General features: G+C 46.9%; 2 protein-coding genes across 5 annotated transcripts in view; one reads left to right on the top strand and one right to left on the bottom strand.

Moving 5' to 3' along the window:
- RNF113A (ring finger protein 113A) overlaps positions 1–5,709 on the top strand; it is a 22,614-nt gene extending 16,905 nt beyond the window's left edge. The window contains exons 3-11 of the mRNA XM_026864643.1: positions 197–273; positions 360–464; positions 1,878–1,985; positions 2,260–2,369; positions 2,574–2,680; positions 3,232–3,321; positions 4,204–4,297; positions 4,968–5,074; positions 5,566–5,709. Of these exons, the coding sequence (XP_026720444.1) occupies positions 262–273; positions 360–464; positions 1,878–1,985; positions 2,260–2,369; positions 2,574–2,680; positions 3,232–3,321; positions 4,204–4,297; positions 4,968–5,074; positions 5,566–5,654 (822 nt within the window). The 5' untranslated portion in view covers positions 197–261 and the 3' untranslated portion in view covers positions 5,655–5,709. The remainder of the gene's footprint in view (positions 1–196; positions 274–359; positions 465–1,877; positions 1,986–2,259; positions 2,370–2,573; positions 2,681–3,231; positions 3,322–4,203; positions 4,298–4,967; positions 5,075–5,565) is intronic.
- A 1,895-nt stretch (positions 5,710–7,604) lies between these two features.
- STRADA (STE20-related kinase adaptor alpha) lies at positions 7,605–19,608 on the bottom strand. Of its 4 annotated transcripts, none has more exons than XM_026864793.1 (12): positions 19,523–19,608; positions 18,210–18,267; positions 17,315–17,343; positions 13,618–13,720; positions 12,977–13,098; positions 12,739–12,847; positions 12,497–12,620; positions 11,441–11,612; positions 10,690–10,794; positions 10,304–10,545; positions 9,574–9,616; positions 7,605–9,005 (listed from the first exon to the last, which is right to left on the bottom strand). In XM_026864793.1, the coding sequence occupies exons 1-12, from the start codon at positions 19,532–19,534 to the stop codon at positions 8,853–8,855; spliced, it is 1,272 nt and encodes a 423-aa protein (XP_026720594.1). In that variant the 5' UTR covers positions 19,535–19,608; the 3' UTR covers positions 7,605–8,852. The 4 variants fall into 4 exon arrangements, with proteins under 4 accessions (XP_026720594.1, XP_026720593.1, XP_026720597.1 ...); XM_026864792.1 differs by having other exon boundaries at positions 19,499–19,603; XM_026864796.1 differs by lacking the exon at positions 17,315–17,343 and having other exon boundaries at positions 19,499–19,583.

Raw genomic sequence — 19,608 nt, 5'->3', positions numbered from 1 at the left:
TGCCACCCCGGGGCGCTGCCCGCACACGGAGGGGCCCCGCTGCCCTCCCCGGCCGTGGCCGTGTGGAGGAGGGGGTGAAGGGGGTCGTGTCCCCGCCGGCCTCCCGCGCCTCCCCCGGCCCGCAGAGGGGGGAGGCTGCCAGCAGAGCCCGCACTTGGGCCGAGGGCGCACCTTTACCCTGGGCTTTCCCCCTCAGAGAGCAGCGGTGAGGAGGGCAGCACGGTGGTGCGGAAGGAGCGGCGGCGGGAGACCCCCAACCCCATGATCCAGAAGGTAAGGCAGCCACAGCAGGGCGCTGCTCCGCCCGAGGGCAGAGCGTTGGAACCTTCCGTCCTTCGAACCCGCTGACTTCCCCTCAGACCAGGAGATGCGCGAAGGAGAGACCCGCATACGCGCTGAGCAGCAGTGACGATGAGGATCCATCAAAGGACATCAGAGTCACTTACAAATCAACAAGGTCGGCGGTAAGACCTGGGCAAGAATGGTTCTGGGGTGTGAGGGTGGGCGGGGGACTAGCAGATCCCACACTTGATAGAGGGAGTTTGCCTCTGCGAATGTAGGATCAGCCATTCCTCCATTTTTATCTATAGATGCACCTCCCTGTCCCTTCCCTCCTAAAAGACAAGCAGGTGTGCTAGGTTTATTCTCCTGATAGAGGCCACCTAAGGTTGGCCTTTCCCTCCTAGAGGTGGAATTAAAACCGTAATATTCCACTGGACTTGCCCAACATCACTCGAGATTTTCAGGAGAGGGAGCACTTGGATCAGGTTTGCCTTACTGTTGGGTTCGTGTTTCTGGTTTTAGACCATCTTTCTTCACAAAGAATTCAAGGTGATTTAGAAGGTGCTCCCATCTTTATCCTTGTGATTAGTGATGGAGTAGGAGCTACAGAGCAAGGTCATTGTTTTTTTGGGACTGATGAGTGGGTTGTCCTGTTAACATCTGGAGTGGGGAGAAATCAGCTGTGAAGGTTTGGGCACAGCTCAAATCGCTCTTCCCACTAGATTTTTCTCTTAACTTTCCATTTGATCCAGTGAAGTTTTGCCCAATAGTATGAGCCTGGGCAGGATATAAGTAGGATTAAAAGCAGGTATCAACACATGTTCCTCTTCAGACCTATTTCCTTATTGTCTGTGTCTCTGTATAAAATGGGAATAATGCCTAACTGTCCCCAGTCAGAGCTGCAGGGTCAGGCTGAGGTCTCCCTGGCACATTAGAGGTTGATACAGATATAACCTCATGCTGTAATTATTGACCACTTTGCCTGCTGCCAAGGGGGGCAGCGGCCCTCCTTGCTGGAGCAGAATGGGAAGGGAACGAGATGACAGCTTTGGGCCTCCAAAAGTTTTCGGAACCTAAATTGGATTTGGTTTTAATTGGGGCTGGCTGTAATTATTCTTTGGTTTCTGTGCAACTGTTCCTGAAGATCTGATAAAACCTAGGAATAGGTGTCTGCTCAGACAATTAAAGAGGAATCTAAACCAGATCATTGTATTAAAACTGAATGTAAGCCACCCACAGCTGGGTTAAAAGTTCAGACATAACATCCTGCGTGTAGGCGGGATGCTCTCATGATTAAAGTGTTGGACATGGGAGACCTGAGTTCAGCTTCCAGCTGAGCATGAAGGAATAAAGTAAGGACAAGTGTTTCCTGGCTCTGCAGGCTAAAACTTGGCAGCAGTGGGTAATCAGCACTCTGGCCTCTCAGCACCATGGGGGGTTATCCTTGGGAGGCGCTAAGGGACAGTAGAAACCGGTGGAAGGTAAAGGAGGCCATGTCCAGTACTTGTTCTGTGACCAACCCTTCAGGTAGCCAAGGAGCTCTCTGTCTTGTACAGGATTTTTCTTCACTGTTGTCACAAGTTCTTGCTTTTCAGAAACCTGTTGGCCCAGAAGACATGGGAGCCACAGCAGTGTATGAACTGGACACGGAGAAGGAGAAAGATGCCCAGGCCATCTTTGAGCGCAGCCAGAAAATCCAGGAGGTGAGTCAGCCTTGCTCTGTAAGTGCTCTGTAGCAGGAGTACATGTGCTTTACTCATCCTCTTCTGCATACCAGGAAGAGTTTGACTCTTCATCACTGGAAATTTGAGAAGTCAAGAATTTAATGCTGAAAAAGAGGGGGATTTTCTGGCTTTATTGACATCTTGGTATTAAGGAAGGCAGGGCTAGGGAGGAAGACTGGTGTCAGAGTGGTGAAAGCTAATGGTGTCATGAAGCTTTCCCGATCCTTAATCACCTTTCTTTTTGCTTTCCCAGGAACTGAGAGGAAAGGAAGATGATAAAATTTACCGTGGTATTAACAACTACCAGAAGTATGTGAAGCCCAAGGACACATCGATGGGAAATGCTTCTTCAGGAATGGTCAGGTAGGTTGGGATGAACCTCGGAGGACTGGGACCACAGAAGAGCTCAAGCACCATCCCCAAAGGCATCTGCTTGGGGCTTGAACTTTGCTGTTGCTTCCAGTTTCCTTCTCTCTAATGAGTCTGGTGTCTGGTTCTGACCAGGCCCCCAGGGGCCTTCTCCCCTGCAGCTGCACAGCCGGCCTGAGCCTTCTCCCACCCTTTCAGAAAAGGACCCATCCGCGCTCCGGAGCACTTGCGGGCCACCGTGCGATGGGACTACCAGCCCGACATCTGCAAGGACTACAAAGAAACTGGGTTCTGTGGCTTTGGAGGTGAGTGGATCTGGCCTGCAGCTGAACACGTGTTGTGCCAGATCTGCAAAGGGATCCAGCGCAGCTCGTGATCCCCAGTTTGTGGTGCTGAGATGTGCACTTACTGCTTTACAGGCACTAGTTTGCAGAGCTGGTGTGTGAGGCTGTTGCAACGTTGGGTTTTTGTAACATTCCTGTCATTTGTGTCAGCCCTCCTGAAGGCTGATGGCCTCTGATCAGTGGTTGTAAGAGTCCTGGGAGGGTCCCCCATTCCCACAGATACTCTGGCCCCGGGGGGCACATGAGGGATGGGATTTCTGTTCCTCACCCCACGTCCCGTGTGTGTGAATGCTGGAGCTGTCGCTGTGGTGCACAGAGCACGATCCTCCTGGCTGTCAGCCCTGCGGGGGTCCCGCACCCAGAGCTCGGCGCTGCCCTGGGGCACGGGCGGACAGGAAGCAGTCGGGTTTCAGCTTCTGCTGGGCAAAGCTCAGGCTGCCCTGAGTGAGGCGTCCTGATAACGCTAACCCGCACAGCCTAGCTGTTAATTCCTTTTTCTTTGTACTCCTCAGACAGCTGCAAATTCCTCCATGACCGCTCGGACTACAAACACGGCTGGCAGATCGAACGGGAACTGGATGAAGGCCGGTACGGAGTCAATGGTACGGCACCACCTCTGCTCCCTCTGCCTAACCTGCGGGTGGGTGAGGCTACAGGTCCTGCCTTTGCCATGCCCTAAAGTGAACGTGACTTAAGGATATTGGATAACCAAGAATGAAATGGGTCCTCTGCTGTCTCAAACTGCATGGGCCATGGGTTGAATTAATATTAGACAGGAAGGAGTCTTTATTCCAAAGCTGTGGAACTCTCTGCTGCAGGATAACCTCAGTGCCAGTAGCCACTGACAGTGCTGAGCAAATCTGCTGCTTTCAGGTAACGACTGACTGCCACCAGAGAGAACGAATTCCTCTGGCTCTGTTAAAGTCTCTCACTGCTGTTGTGTGGGTCCCAGCAGCCAGCTGTGTGGAGCTGGGGGAGGTGGGACCCTCTGCCCCCCAGGTGCCCAGGGGGTGGGATGTTTTCATGCTGTGTCACATCATTATTTCTCACTTGCTGTGTCTGTAGCTGTGGCCTCAGGCTCCTCAGTGTTGCTCACAAACCACTGTGCAGTTGAGGGAAGATGGTGTTCTCTGTTCAGTTGGAGCCAAAGAGTTTGCTGGCAGCTGGTTTGGAAGGAAATCTTAAAAAAATAGGTGGGGGCTGGAGAATATGTCTCTTTATAGCAGTGAGTGGGTGAGGTAGAAAAGAATTTGCTCTTCTGAGATGAGCAGCGAACATGCCGGTGCATTAGACCTAATTATATCTCAGTCCCACATGTGCTATTGGCATCAGCAACACCCAGGTGCCAGAGCTCTATTGTTTCCAGTAGAGATTTAATCCCACCTGCTGTGCTTTCTCCATTATTTAACATTTCACGCCCCACGCATGGGCTGGTCTGGCTGCCTCTGCTCTTGCTCCAGTCTGGTTACCTTTCTCTTCTGCAGATGAGGAGAACTATGAGGTGAGCAGCGACGAGGAGGATATGCCTTTCAAATGCTTCATCTGCAGAAGTTCCTTCAAGAACCCCGTGGTCACCAAGTAAGTGGCTGTTCTGGCACGAGGAGCCAAGCGTCTGCTGTCGCTCCAGTTCACTAGTACATTCGCTGTCGAGGCAAACACGAACGCTGCCCACAGGCTGGTGGGTGAAACCTGCTCCTGCTTCTTGTCTGCCACAGCTTTCTGGTGGGTGGGGGAATCCTCTGATAACTGGGCAGCCTCTCAGCTGCATCTGGAGCATCTCCTCGGCGGGGATCTCAAGCTTTTGTTGTCCAGATACCTTTTAGATTTCCACAGATGCTGCCTCATGACATCATCTTTCCCCTTAACCTTGAGATTTTGTTTTCATCCCTTCATCCCTCCTGGACGCTAAGTGGCACACAGCATTGCGTGAGCAGAGAAACAAGGATGGGGAAGCCAAGAGCTTGGCAAGGATGAGGAGGCAGCAGGGGGGGCAGCGTGGGCATCATGCACGGCCAGGTCTCTCCCACCCTGGCTGGGTACCTGGTGTGTGGAAGAGCTCGCTGGTGGCTCTGTGCCGTCGCCTCACAGCAGTGAAGCAAAGCTGAAACACTCGTGGGGACAACAATGCGGAGGAAGCTCTGCATGCAGCTCACTTCTGCATCCCCCCGGGACCAGCAGTCAATAATTTCTGACTCCTGGGCACAGTGGGAGTATCCGGTGACTTGCGGTGACATGTGTCTCCGTACAGGTGTAGGCACTACTTCTGTGAGAGTTGTGCCCTCCAACACTACCGCAAATCCCAGCGCTGCTACGTCTGTGACAAGCAAACCAATGGAGTCTTCAACCCAGCGAAAGGTAACGGCACCGGCGGGAGCGAGGGCTGGCGGTGGCCGCGTCTGGAGCAGCGAAGGCACCAGCTCCAGGGGTGTCTCCCTGTGTCGGGCCTGGCCCAGAGCTGGAGCTCAGAGCTCTCGGCTGCCAGCAGTAGTGCCAGGAGATGGTAAATCACAGCCTGGGTGGCTCCGTGGGTCCGAAGGGAGTGTCTGTGTCTGCCAGGTGGGGAACTCAGGGAGTGTGACTGAGGTGAGGGTGGGGGGCTGCGCCGCGGGAGCCGAGGCAGCAGCTTGCCTGTCGCTGCAGTTGGCAGCTCCCTCCTGCACTGGTGGAGTCTGACTGGAACACCTGATCCTGGCCTCAGGCAGCGATGGTGGCTCCTCGCTGAGCCCTTGTGTCAGTGGGTGATCTCTGGTTCTTCAGAGATGGGTTGTACACGACCTGGGCACCGGGCTTTGGTGCGGGACAGCCCCTGCACCCAGAGTCTCATCCTGCCTTTTCCTGTTTTTCAGAGCTCATGGCAAAATTGGAAAAACACAAAGGGGAAGAAGAGGAGGAGGAAGAGCAGCAGCATTCAGACCACGGAGGGGATCCACAATAGCAGAGCACCCTGTTTTTTGTATCTAGCTGAATAAAGCTTTCATGGAGGGGAAAAATAATGCTCCCAGCTGTTACCTTGGGGCCAGCAGCTGTAGGCAAGTGTGTGTGTATCCAGCAAGGTGTCCCGACTGCCAGACTCCTCCTGTGCTGCTCTGTGGAGGCACAAGATGGAACAGGTAAGGTCAGACTCCAGAGTACTGCTGCCTGCTGCCCACAGTGTGCCGGGGGAGGGCTCTGCCTTTGGTTACTTCAGAACTTCTTTTTTTGACCCAAGGTGCTGCTGTTTCACTAACTCTGATCCTGCTTGCTTCCTGCTGCTGTGCAAGCATAAAACTGTCACTAAGTTAATTTAAGTCCATGATCTTTGAGCATGTAGCAAGCTGAAAATGTGGAATGAGAAATATATTAGCTTGTGTTAAGTTCATTCTTCACCCTAAAAAACGCTCACTCAGGGGAAAGCAGGCTCGAGCACTGCAGTTATGTGTGATTTATCATTGCTCACTGGAGCCTCTCCTGTTCCTAGAATTCAGGAGAGGCTTGGAGTGTCAGTGGGCAACTGCTACTGAATCATCCCTCTTCGGGGAGGAAACCCTTCTCCTCCAAATGCACCAGCTGCAGCATGTTCTTTGCTCTGTCCCAAGGGTTTATGCTCTGAGGACATGGTGCTTTTTCTTGCCAAGTGCCAGCGATTGGGTCCCTGTCCAGGCCTGGTGGAGAAGCCCCGGCACACTGGAGGGAAGGGAGGTGCCAGCCAGAGGGACCTGGAGGGGATGGGGCTGTGTGAACCTCCTGGAGTTCAGCAAGGCCAAGGGCAAGGTCCTGCCCTTGGGTTGGGGCAATCCACAGCACAGATCAGGGCTGGGTGAGGAGTGGAGGAGAGCAGCCCCAAGGAGGAGGACTTGGAGGTATTAGGGGATGGAAAACTGCCTGTGAGCCAGCAATGTGTGCTCGCAACCCAGAAAGGCAACAGTGTGCTGGGCTGCCCCCAGACCAGGTGGGCAGCAGGGCCGGGGGGGGATTCTCCTCTCTGCTCCGCTCTGTGAGAGCCCCCTGCAGGGCTGGGTCCAGCTCTGGGGGCACCAACAGCAGAAGGACATGGACCTGCTCCAGCAGGGCCAGAGGAGGCCACAGAGATGCTCAGGGGGCTGGAGCACCCCTGTGAGGACAGGCTGAGAGAGTTGGGGGGTTCAGCTGGAGAAGAGAAGGCTCCAGGGGGACCTTAGAGCGGCCTCCCAGGGCTGAAAGGGGGAGGGACTCTTTGTTGGGGGGTGTGGGGATAGGAGCAGGGAATAATGGTCTTAAACTGACAGAGGAGATTCAGTTGAGATCTAAGGAAGAAATTCTCCCCTGTGAGGGGGGTGAGGCCCTGGCACAGGCTGCCCAGAGAAGCTGTGGCTGCCCCCTCCCTGGCAGGGTTCAAGGCCAGGTTGGACGGGGCTTTGGGCAGCCTGGGCTGGGGGAAGGTGGCCCTGCCCAGGGCAGAGGGTGGCACTGCATGGACATTAAGGTCCCTTCCAACCAAACCAGTCTGTGATTCTACAAGAGGGATGAGGATCTTCATAGGCTGCAGACTTCATAACAAGCTCAGAAATTAAGATCTACTTATAATAATAAAATCAGGAACCAGACCTGATCCTAGAGAGGAAGTGGGCCTGGCCCATCTCTTGTCACCCTGCATTTCACTGACACTTTCAGAGTACAGCAAGAGCTGTAGTTTAACCTGCTTTAGTTGAAGGTGCTTCTGAAACATGAAGGCAGTTACAGTGAACAGTGCTGCAGGCTGCTGGGGTGAGCTGTACAACAGCCCCTGCCTTGGGGGTACACTCCAACACCCACCAGGGTGCCAGCAGCTGCCTTTTGAGAACAGAGAGGAGAGAACACACACAGCCAGGCTGTGGCTTCAGTTGTGATCCGCTCCATCACCTTGCAGCAACAGCAGACTTAAACCAACAACTTCAGAAATATTTTATTTGTTTTGGCAAAAAACTAGAGTAACAAACTTTATCGGGGTTCAAGTACAGTTTATAAACACAAGGAGGACCTGTTGCCAGCACCACTACTCCCATCAACCACACCTACAGGACTGGAGTCTCAGTGCTTCGTTAAAAGAGTAGAAAGACGTCCAGCAACCGTGGTCCTTGGAAGGGTCAAACTAAAAGCCTTAAAGACACCTCCAAAACAGAGAGACCACGGAAGGGGGAGAGCTGCCAGAGCAGCGTCACACAGCTGGGAGTCGAGGGGAGCCGTGTGAGAAGCTTTTACCTGCTGTCGTCAGGGAAGGCAGAACAGCAACAGTAAAGGAAGGCTTAAAATAATTCTGTTCGTGATGTTCAAAGAGGAGTCGTGAGCAAGAGGATTTAGCACAGAAGTCAATTTTTCCTCTGTGCCAGGGTAAGTCACTGAGAACAAGCTGGTGCGAGTGCTGCATGCGGTGAAACCAGCCCAGCTAACAGGAGGCTCACCTGCACGTGCTGTGGGGGATAAAAGCTGGTACAGTGCAGGGGTGCACAGTGGCTTTGGGGACTCAGACCACCACCAAGGAGAGGTGGGAAGGCCCTGTGTGACCTGGAGCTGAGTGCTCAGCATCGAGGGAGACAAGTCTCCTCTAAGCTCTCTCCAGAACTGGAAGGGAATCAGCCAGTGCTGCATAGGAACGTCTAACGGCAGCGGCTTGTCTTCATCTCCCATCACAAAGCAGTGACTAAATTTAACAACATAATCCCTTTCCACCCCCACCCCCCACTCAAATCTTACCCTGTGACAACACTAACAATCTGACTAGCTCTACGAGAATGCCCAAAACTGATTGCTACCTGCCTCCCCTTCACTCTAAGGCACCCATAGAGACAGAACCAAAGAGGGTAGGGACATGCAGCCTTCAACTGTGATACGAGGAAGCCAGTGATTTTTAGAAAAACATAAATAAACAGACTCACTCGACCCATTTGAGTGATCTACCAGTGCGCAGCTGCAAGGCCTGGGGCTCTGGGCACTCCACAGCTCCTTGGGGTTGATCCTTTTTCCAGCTCAAGTCTGTCCCGTTTGTTTCCAGGGTACTTCTGAAGTAAACAGGCAGCTGAAGTTCCTTCCCAAGGACCTGTAAACTCTTGTATGTGTAACATTCATCACCTTTTATGAACAGGACCAATCAGTTACAATGTCCAGAAAGCTCCTCCAGAACCAGCTATAGTCCATTTTTCTAGAATTCCCAGTCATCCACATCCAGCTGCTCCAGGTTTGACACCAGCCCAAAAATGCCACTGGGATCCTGGGGCCGCGTTCCTTCAAAATTGGTGATCGGGGTGACAGGGCGCAGAAGTTCAGGGAGTGCTTCAGAAGCGCGGCGCTTGATCTGCACAAAAGGAGAGAATGCGGCTGCTGAAAGGCTCCCCCACACCTGCACACCACAGTCGAGCAGCAACAACATGTGGTTACAGGCAGAAAGGAAGAACACGGTGTCGCAGCGAGACACGCAGGGCTTCTGCGCTGCATCTTGCAACAAGCAAGTTCTTTGTGAGCAGCGCCGGGGTCCTGATGCTCCCCCTTGAACCCTCAGCTCAGAGCAAGCCAGACAAATCATTTCAGGGCCAGGAGAGTCCCTGCCCCTTCCCCAGGCCAGGGCAGGGGCTCACCATCACCTCAGTCTGGTCCCAGGAAGGACCAGGTTAGGACCGACTTGCCCCAGTACTCCAGTCTGTGAGTGAAAAAACTTCTGGCATACAGGACCTGCAGCTTTAGATCCTCTGTTTAGAAAGAGAACAGCCCCTCCACCTCCCAGGAGAACTAATGACAATTAGTCACCAAACTAACTTCATCCTGTCAGACCACAGAAAATTCCCACCCTCAAGTTCAGTGACACAGCCAGACAACTACAGAAAAGCCACTGTTCTTTATCTGCAGATTAAAAAGGAGTTCCTTACCTGCTTGAAAAAGGGATGATTAAGCAGAGTGCCTGCGCTTGGCCTGTAGAAGGGAGTTAGAATAAAGTAAGCACACAAGAAAATGCAGCAGTGTTTTAAGGTCAGGTAGAGGTGGTGAAAGAAAAGACGAGGGTCCATCCTGCCCCTCTCAGCAACCTGCTCCCTTTTGTAGGCAGCAGACAGCCTGTTTATTACGTTCACGTGATGTTTTCTGTGAGCAGGTCAACCTCCTTCTGCGCAAGTTACCTACTTGCTCACCCCAACGTTTGGTCAAGGGAAAGTTTCTGAACAGCATGGTATGCTAGGAAAGATTTTCATGGCTAGAGATGATCTTACACTCCCTACAAGGAAAATACAGTTCTTGATCACTCCCCATCGTTATTCTCTGCTGGCTGTACAGCAGATATTCAGTGATGGGAAGCGGGTAAACGCAGTCTCACAGGGGCCAGAAATTCAAACTGTTCAGTTGATTTTCCTGACATGTAGCACCACTCTACCCCCCCAAAGACAGCTGCAAAGTAATTCTTCAGGCTTTCTCACAGAAAGGGCTTAAAGTGTGAACACTGTTCTTGTTTCACATGCTTGGACTGCTCCTCACAATATATGGAGCACATCCTCACTCCACTACACTCTTGGAAAGAAAACTTCATCCAACCTCTGCTGGCTCTCATAGTTTAATCAGCCCTAGAGTGGTGTAGGTCTGTGCAGAGCAGGTTTCACCTGGATTTACCTGAAATCAGGGTTCCGCTGGAGACACTGCTCTACAAAGTTATGGAAGTAGGTGGAGAAGGTCCGAAGGTAAGGGTGCAGGGCTGGCTCCCCGTTGGCCGCTCTCACGTTGCCGATAGCCATGCTCTCCACCATCCCATAGTTAGCACTTGAACGGGAGGTCTTCATAGTCAGCTCGTCAGCAGGAATTGTGGTGGTGTCCAGCAGGCAGGGAACGGTTCCATTCAGCTTTTCCAAAAGCATCTGGAAGAGAAGGGGCATAAGCAACATCACACACAGTCAGACCAGACGGTTAAGATTTCCCACTCAGGCAGACATGGCACCCATGGGTCACACATTCCACATCCCAGGATGAAGGATGAGAAGGGAACAACTTTTAAACCTTACCTGAGTAGAAGGCATGTCTTTAAATGGTACATGTCCATTTGCAAGCTCGCAGGCTGTTATCCCTACACTGTAAATGTCAGATTTTGCATCGTAACCCTGGAGATTCTAGATGAAAAGAAAAATTAACCTCGGACTTGCATGTTATGGAACATGGGCAATGCCCAGAATTCAATATGCAGAAGAGCAAACCCAATAATTAGAGCACAAATAGTGTAACCCACATACAGGCTGGTTACTGTGGCTGTGATTTGTTTGTTAAAACATGCAGTTATGGGCAACGTTTATTTAACTGACATCAGCTAGCTGGTAGGGACGGCAGCTCCCTGAGGGTAACGGGCATCTAATGTAATGCTTTCCTAATGGGAGAATATGGAGAGGTACCTACAAGAAGACTATTTAGTCAAATAGATCAGATCAAATTCTACCCACTCGCCCTGTGTCTGCCCCAAACCTGCCCCCTAGCTTCTCCCCTTCCTTGTCCTTGCACTCACACCTTCCTCTGGAGGAAAAGGAAAGACAGTATTGTAACCTGGGCTCCTCAGCAACTGCCCCTTTTGAAAGGAATACAGGTTTCCCCTGGCTAGGGGTCGCTGGTTTTATGGTAAAAAGGATAGAAAAAAAGAATAGAGATCATCACCAGGAAAAGTAACCCTGTGGCTTTAGTTGCATCCCCCCGCCCCATGCCATAAGAACTCAGAAAACTGTAGTTACCTTGTAACACTAAAAAACTAGTAGGTTTTTCTAAACACACCTGCTGCAAGACTTCAGGACTGAGCCAAGGCAGGACTTTGATGCTGTATTTGGGAAAGTCATGAACAACTTTGAGACGCTGCCCGTGGTTGATCATACTTAGATTACTTCGCAGGCCAGAGAGGTAGACCTTCCCGTCTACAGAGATCAGGATATGGCTGGCTTTAACACTCCTGAAAGAAGAAGTAAAACCAGTTAGGTTCTCTGGCCTCAAAGGAGTTATGTTTCTTACAGCTTTCCCAGGAAGATGTAGTGCAGAAGGGCACTGCAAAGGATTTACAGCAGGCGTAGGTAACCTGAATTTCTTTTGCAGTACATACAATAAAAATAGTAACCACTAATAACTTCCAGCAACTGACATTTACTCTCACAACAGAGGGATGTATCAGAGAGGAGGAAAAATATACTAAAGGGTAGAGACAGTGAGTTAGAAAAGGATTAAGAGAAGCTGTAGTACTAAAGAGAAATTAATCCTCAGTGAGCACCTACAGGAAGGATAAAAGCCTACTTTAATACGCACAGGGCAGTGCTTGTTCAGTCTCCTAACAACCATCCCAAACACTGTGCAAAAACCCTCCTACAAACACTCACAGGATGCTGGTCACTCACTTTGCAGGTTCCCAAAGAATGTTTCTGTGGCAAGGAGAAATGCAGGACTCAAGGTTATGGACCCAGGACCAGCAACAGGGAAATCCCCACCACCACCAGTGTCAGCCTCAGTTTGGAGCCTGTCAGTCGTATCTGAACAGAGCTGTAACTAGTCAGCATGTCACCATGAGCTGCAGCTGTGATTTTAGATACACAGTGGTCTTTGGGATGAGTTGTGCCACAGTGACACTTTCACACAGTTTAGTAAGATCAATGATATAATTTCTCATTAATTAACTGCCTTGCTCTAACAGCAAAGTAATAATACAGGACACATTATCAAGTTTTGTATTTCTTGAACTATCCCCTCTGCTCTAATGATGATAGTATTTCTGAGAACTTCCAATAGAAGGAAAATTGAACAGTTTTTTGTTGTGGTTTTTTTTTCTTTTTCTTTTTTCATAAATACCTATGTACATAGCCCATATGGTGGATGTAGTCGAGTGCTTTCAATACGCCTTGGAGGATATATGCAATAGCCAGTTCACTCATCCCATCCATAAAATGGGTACAAATTAAATCTTTTGCAGAACCTAAAAAGAAACAAAACACCTCTTAATTGGTCAGAAAAAATGCCAAGGATATTTCACCTCTTGAATTTCATCTCGCAGAACATCATGGTCAGACAAAGGTATTCCCCTCTCCACCTACCATAGGCCATGAAAGATGTCACTACCCATAGCTCATTGTCAGCTATGAAAGTTGCTTTGTATGGCACGATGTTAGGGTGGTTGAAGAGCTTGGAAACATGGAGTTCTCCCTAAAATGATAAAAGATATTTTGATTCAATTGAGTAAATGCAGAAATACAAATACAGTATTGATAATCACTGCTCTTCCTCTCTGTGCTCGCCTAAACTTGCATTAGAGAATTAGTGGATTCGTGTTACCTGCAAGAATGTGACCATTTCATTTGTGCAGGCCTCCAAGTTCACTCTTCTGACTGTGACATACTCTCCCGTGGGTTTATACCTGGCCAGGTTCACAACCATCAAGTCTTCAAAGCCCCTGCCTGAAAGAAAAGACATTAAAGCTTCAGCAATACTTCTGGAACCACACACTCCTGGAGAACTCCTCCAGTCCTTGACCCTTAAATAATCTTTACACTCATTTACGGAAACTATTTTTGGCCTTGTGAAGAAGAGTAATCATTCCATCAGATACCACCTTCCTTGGCATGTATCCCATTGAGAGAATTTCTCCCAGCCAGCAATATCATCCTGTCTTTCAAGTTTAGAACTGAAGCAGAAATAAAATGATTAGGCCACAGCCCCACCAAGGACAGGGGCAGATTTCAGGCTGCTTCTGCTGACTTTCTACTTCCCACTCAGTATCATTAACCCCCCCACATGCCTCTTTCAGTTGAAAGCCTTTAGGATTGGCATCTCATTTTTTACTACAGTTATTTTAAAATCAAAGAGAACAGGCATCTGATGTCAAAAATAAGCAATCAGGAAGAGGCCAACAGATTTTAGAAGTTATTTTCTTGGCAAAGCAGACTTCTGATCCTCCAGCCCACTCACAGGATTACCTATGATAGTGAGCAACTCATAACAGCTGCTGTCTGGTAGGAAGTTGCTCATGGTGTCCCTTTTAGGGGAAGAAGCTATCGACTCGGAGCTCGCCTCATTTGTCTGGGGGGAGGGGAAAAAAAAAGAAAAAAAGTTAGATCAAAAGAAATAAAGACAACTTGCTGGAACAATCAGCTGCTCGTATTATCATACGCCTCAAAATAATAAGACAGCACTGAATATAGAAGAGAGAATTTAATTGCTGTTAAAATAATTTTAAGTAGTTATTTATCAATTGAAATCCAGGAGATGCCTCATTTCAGAAGATCCAGACATCTGTGTTTCAAAACATGTAACTGTAACAGGCAGGTTCTTAATTACTCCAAGCGAGAATTTCTTTAGGAATATTTGGATAAAGCCAATTACTATTCCCCAGGACAGCTTAAGCACTGCTTTACAGTAACTACCTTTCTCTCATTAATTACAAACTCTGTGCCACCATCCTGTTGCCTGAGCAGAAGGCCATCAAAGGAAAGCTTGTTTATAGCCCTTCTCTGCACCGTGGCAGTCAGCATTCCTGTCTGATGCTGGGCCTTCGGGCTTCCAGCTGCTCATCTGTGATCAGACCAGCACAGCTGAAGCTGCTTAGCTGAAGGGTAGAAGTGATGAACCAACTGAGCCCAAGATATGGAGATGAAAAGAGAAGCTCCAAATAAAAGCAAAAAAAAAAAAAAAAAAAAAAAAGGAAAAAAAAACCCACACCACACAGGGCAGCAGCACTCCCAAGCCTGTCAGCTTTTCCTCACTACATCTGACATAAAGCTACCTGCTTTATTTACACACCCCTAGATTTTTCCAAGCAGAATTTTGCAGAAGACAAACTTCAATGTTCTTGCAAGTTCCATTATACCCTCCAACTCCCTCAAACTTCCAAACCAAAGTCACAGGAAGAGCATCCTAACTGGGATCCAAATTTATCTGGTGTCTAAGATCAGATTAGTCATCTCAAATTTCCAGCACATTAACTCCTCCTGACATTTGGAACTCCAGTTCATTTTTTCCACCTCATTCTTCATCCACTTCATCAAAGGGCAAATGCCCTTTATCAGACCTTTTCTCATGGTACATGAAGCAGAAACGGTTTGTGCATTTTCTGGAGTGACAGCAAATATTCTTTTGTTCCATCACTGAAAGATGGAAATAACAGTGACAGCTAAAAACCAGGGAACTTGCTGTTCTACACTCACTCCAGGGTAAATGTAGCGCGACGAGCGCTGACATGAATTTGCCATAAATTACCTTTGTATCCCTAAGTATATTTTGGGAGCAAGCTATAGTCAGGCTTCCCAAATTCCACTGTTTCAACTGACTTTGAATAGCACACGTTTTACCTCTCTCTGCCTACCTTTAAAATAGGTCTATTTCTGGTTAACGGAAAAAGCAAAACTTTAGACTTAACAGCGCTATGGTAGAATTTCACCTCAAACAACTCTCGCACAGCAACGCTGTCCTGTTTCAGGATAGCTAACCCCCGAGATCTCATCAGTCCCAAATCCCTATTTTCTAGTCCTAGCACTGCACAGTGCCGTTGCTTGGCTGAGAATAGGCAGCAACTTTCCATTCACCATTTCAAACTTCTGTTAAAGCCACCTGTCAATTCCGATCTCAATTGTAGCATTCATTACTTCATCTAGCAATTTCACACAGTCCTGTCAACAGCGAGATTGCCAGGAGAGACACACAGGCAGATGGAAACCTCTGAAGCAGAAAGGCACCACCAAGGAAATGAAAGCAGGAGGCTCTGATAAGCAGCGTTATGGAGCAATGGCAGCTGGTGAGACACTGAGCAAGATGTAAGTGGTTTGCTTTATTAAAGTCCACTCCGGATAGAGCGTAAGCCAACAAAACAGATGCAAAATAAATAAATAAATTTAATCTTATTAATGGTGTAGGCTGTTTCGAGAGTAATGGAAAAATACTGTAAATTCCTTTTTTAAAAGTCTTCCAGTACATCAGAGGTCTTCACTCACCTCTCCATGTTAGCAGTGACCAGTAACTGAGAGTTAATGCAGTAGGTGGTCTACCAGAAATTCATCAACATCATACAAGAGTTTGGGTTTTTTTTTTTTTAAAAAAAAAGTTAAACTGAAATGTCATTTATGAAATACTGCAAAAAGCTCCTCGGTGGTTTCACACGGGACAACTTTTGGTGTATGGTCAAAAGCAAAAGCAGCTGCAAAATGAAGTCACATATGACTAGCTTTATGGCATGATACTCATTAAGAACTAGCTTTCTGGCCTGTTGATTTGATTTTAATTTGAGATAGATTTAAGGAAATTAATCTTTGAAAGGCAAATACTGCCATAAGAAAAATCAGTTATGAGATGCTAGCAAGGATTTGCATTTGCCAAATGACATTCATCTGTGTTAGGACGAGGGAATATTGGTTTTGTTCTGCTGCCTTCCCCTCCACCTCCTCGTTCCCTCACTCACTTTCAGCTTAAGCAACAAAAATTTTCCTCCCATCCCTCTCCCCAAATTATGTACTTTTTTCTATAGCCCTGCTGGAAAAAGCAAGCTTTTATTTAGATGTAAAAATCAAAATGAGAGTCAGCCATACCACTGCAAGAGTGTCCAAACCCCAGGCGAACACTTTAACAAAACCAAAACAGATGCTAATCTCAATTTGCCTCCAGTCCAGCATATGCATAATGCTCAGCAATTTAAGAAAAGGTGTGAATTTACTTGACTCTGTATAAAACAATCCATATACATCTCATATTTTCAGTTTGGGTTGTGCCACTAAATTACAGACACTGGCACAAAAATCAATTATAAGCAGCTTGAACTGACACAGCTATAATCAAATCACACTTAATTTGTGTTTTTAATTAGCTTAAACTAGAGCAACACCTGCACACACACACAAAAAAAAAGGTTTCAATATGGTGTGGGTAGGTGGGAAATAATTCAGACAAATATATTCTATCGTAAATTGTGTTACTCTGTGAGCATTGTTCATTATGAACCAGATATTGTGCAACCAGGGCCTGAAGAACAAAAAGCATTAAGGTAAAATTTCCAACTGCCACATCTGGCTGTATGTTTTTGAACAGACGTTCCATGTTTGCTAGTGATTTTAGTTTTTAAGAGGCAAAGCTCTCTAAGCATGCACAGAACTGGCTCTGAAGATGACCAGACAACAGGAGGTAAAAGTCACCCCAAACTGAAAATTACAACGTTTGGTTTTGATGCTGGAGCCTCTGTTGTAGCTGCTCTACATGGAAGAGAAAGAAAATCAGAATCAACGTGTTCAGAAGGCAACACTGGTTTTCAATGGCCAACCTAAAATTTTTTGGGCCTAATTTTCCAAAGTCTCATAAACTAACCTCTTCCTTTTATTCTAAGAGTTACAGGAAATCAGCATCTCTGAAAAATCAGATCTAAATCATCTCAAAAGAGACACCCTTGGGGGGCTGCAGGGACGACGACACAAATACAAATCCAAGAGATTAAGTTTAAAGTTTTCACTTGTCACGTATAGTTTGAAAACCACACACCAAAATCTCCACTCCAGGGTGAAACCTGTTTCCACACTTGTAGAGCTAAATATAGAGATGAGATATATAATTAAGATAAAAAGAAAAATCAAACTTCCACAAGGAATAATCTCCATGCAATGAACCACAGCACCACAGCCTGCAAAAGTCACTTACTTTTCTCCGAGAGTCACCCGGAGGCTGCTCTGGAGTAAAGAAATTAATTGTTCACCATGTTGTGTTCAACACATACCCATTAAAATTATAGCTGGAAAACTGAGTAAAAACCTTGCATGATACTTTCTGATACTAAATACATACAATATTTTCCTTTAGACACAGACATTTAATTTACACATAAAGTAGTAGCACTAAAAATTAATCAAATTGTAGTACAGGTATGGGAATTAAAGAGATTCAAATAGTGCTACTGCTCATATATTCAATATAAATGTGACTTTTTTTTAATGATAGCTTGAAACACATTCAAAAATTACATATCTACTTTGCTTAAATACAGAAGAAACTATCTAAAGTTTATTTAAAACAGTGAAAATTCTTCCTCTCTAACTAGAAGCTCAAGGTCTAGACATCTCTCCTATGCTCTCATGGCTTTCCATCACTGATCAGGAAGGAATTCTGCATCCTAGTCAGCAATTTTGTTCATTATGTTCAGAGCAGAACAGAAATCAATCAGCAATCCTGCAGGCACACTGGGGAGCTACTATCAGACTTTCAAAATCCAACTTTACTCAGAAAATTGTAGTTAACCTTCCCAACCCCAAATTTATCTTTTGCATAGAAAAAAAAAAGTGGTTATGCTAAGAAATACAGAATGCAGGGTCTGAGAACAGTACCATCAACATGAAACTGATCTCCAAATACCAGATTGCAAGATCTTGGACACTTCCGTATTAACTTTATATGGTTAGCCACCTTGAATAGCCAGATGTGATGCTACAACCAGAGTTATTCATCTCTTTTACTACTAAGATATGTATTTACAATCAAATTAATAGACCCTGCAGCTAAAACATTTTTAACAATGTCATCTAATGAGAAGAAAACTTACCTCCAAACAGTTCGAACTCTCTTAAGCCCTCAACAATGAACTTTTCAGACACCCACCGCTGAAAGAAAAAAAAATAAATCCCGAGATAATTAGCTATTCCATCTAGAAACAAGTTTCTTTCCCCCTTCCCCCACAGAAAAAACCCCATCAGAATCATAAAGCTTCGAGGATTCTGCTATGGTCTGAAATATCAGTTACATCCTTACTTTGGGCAAGGATATTCTCTTCTTATGCCATTACAGTGGCACGCACCCAGCAACCACACAGGTGCTACTGCTTTTCCTGACCAGCATGCACTTGCAATAAAGTTAACATCATTCATCATCAGTGAAATTATACATGCACATACAGGAAAACTAATAAGCATGCTACAACTCCCTTATACAGGCAAATAATAATTGTTTGTTTGGGTGTAATATGTGTAAAAAAAAAAAAAAAAAAAAAAAGCTTCAATTATTTACAATGAGTTGATGTCTTAAAGACCTTAAATATTTTGGCTATGTATTGACTGAATGCAAGATTAGAACATAAATATTTTAAAGCTGTTGTTCTCTTCCAGAATTCATGCTCAATATTCACAGCAAGCATTAGGTTGTGTTTCTATCACATTGTGATTCAAAGAAAAAAAAAATACATACATGCACACATAACACACAACAAAATATGCAATTTTAGGCTTGCGGATTGTGGATCATGAAGTTAGGCTTAAAGAATCACAAACACTCCCCATGTTAGAATTTGTCTACTCATTTTATAACTAAAAAACAGCTTATGGTGTTTCATGCAAGGAAAGCCAGTCCTAGAAAGCACCAACGTGTCTTAAGTTGACGATGACTCAAAACTCGTGTACAACACCACCACTTTAAGGCATTAAAAGTGGTTTTCTCGCGTAAAACTTCCTCATTTAAAAATGCAGAACTAAACAAAGATGTTGTGTTTAGCTTTCCAAGGGAAGTTTAGAGAAAAATAATCCAAAGAGAAGCTGTCAGTAGCGTCACACAGGTGAAGCAGTAATTTCTTGAAGAAAGGCAGGGAAAAATCAACATTACCGCACTTTTTCTTAATTGCGATGCCTATTACAAACCCCTTGCACCGCACGCAAAGGAGACAGAGGTGTGCAAGCAATAAATACCGCAGCGCAGGGGTTTTTTTAGCTTGCACAGGTTTCAACGTGACTTTAAGGTGCTTTCCAGGAGGCCGGCCCCGCCGCAGCTCCTCTGCACAAGCGCAAGGCAGGTTCTACCGACACGCCGCCGTCTGAGGGAAGCTGGAAGGTGTTCAACACTCACCCTAATCCGTTCGGGTTTACTTACAAGAAAAGACATGGACTCCGCGTTTGTGTTACCACACGCAGCTCGAGAAAGGACGGACAACCTGCAGGTACAAAGGCGGGTCACCC

Source organism: Athene cunicularia (genome assembly GCF_003259725.1).
Source record: "Athene cunicularia isolate RWA chromosome 27 unlocalized genomic scaffold, athCun1 chr27_part1, whole genome shotgun sequence".
Taxonomy (NCBI): domain Eukaryota; kingdom Metazoa; phylum Chordata; class Aves; order Strigiformes; family Strigidae; genus Athene; species Athene cunicularia.
This window is presented reverse-complemented; position numbering and strand designations above follow the sequence as displayed.

Excerpts from the sequence above, each read along its gene's own strand:
- STRADA (XM_026864792.1), bottom strand. The coding sequence starts at position 19,534 with ATGTCTTTTCTTGTAAGTAAACCCGAACGGATTAGG. Across the intron at positions 18,268-19,498 it reads GTAAACCCGAACGGATTAGG|CGGTGGGTGTCTGAAAAGTT; the intron begins GTGAGTGTTGAA and ends TTTTTCTTTCAG. Across the intron at positions 12,621-12,738 it reads GACATCTTTCATGGCCTATG|GTTCTGCAAAAGATTTAATT; the intron begins GTAGGTGGAGAG and ends GTTTCTTTTTAG.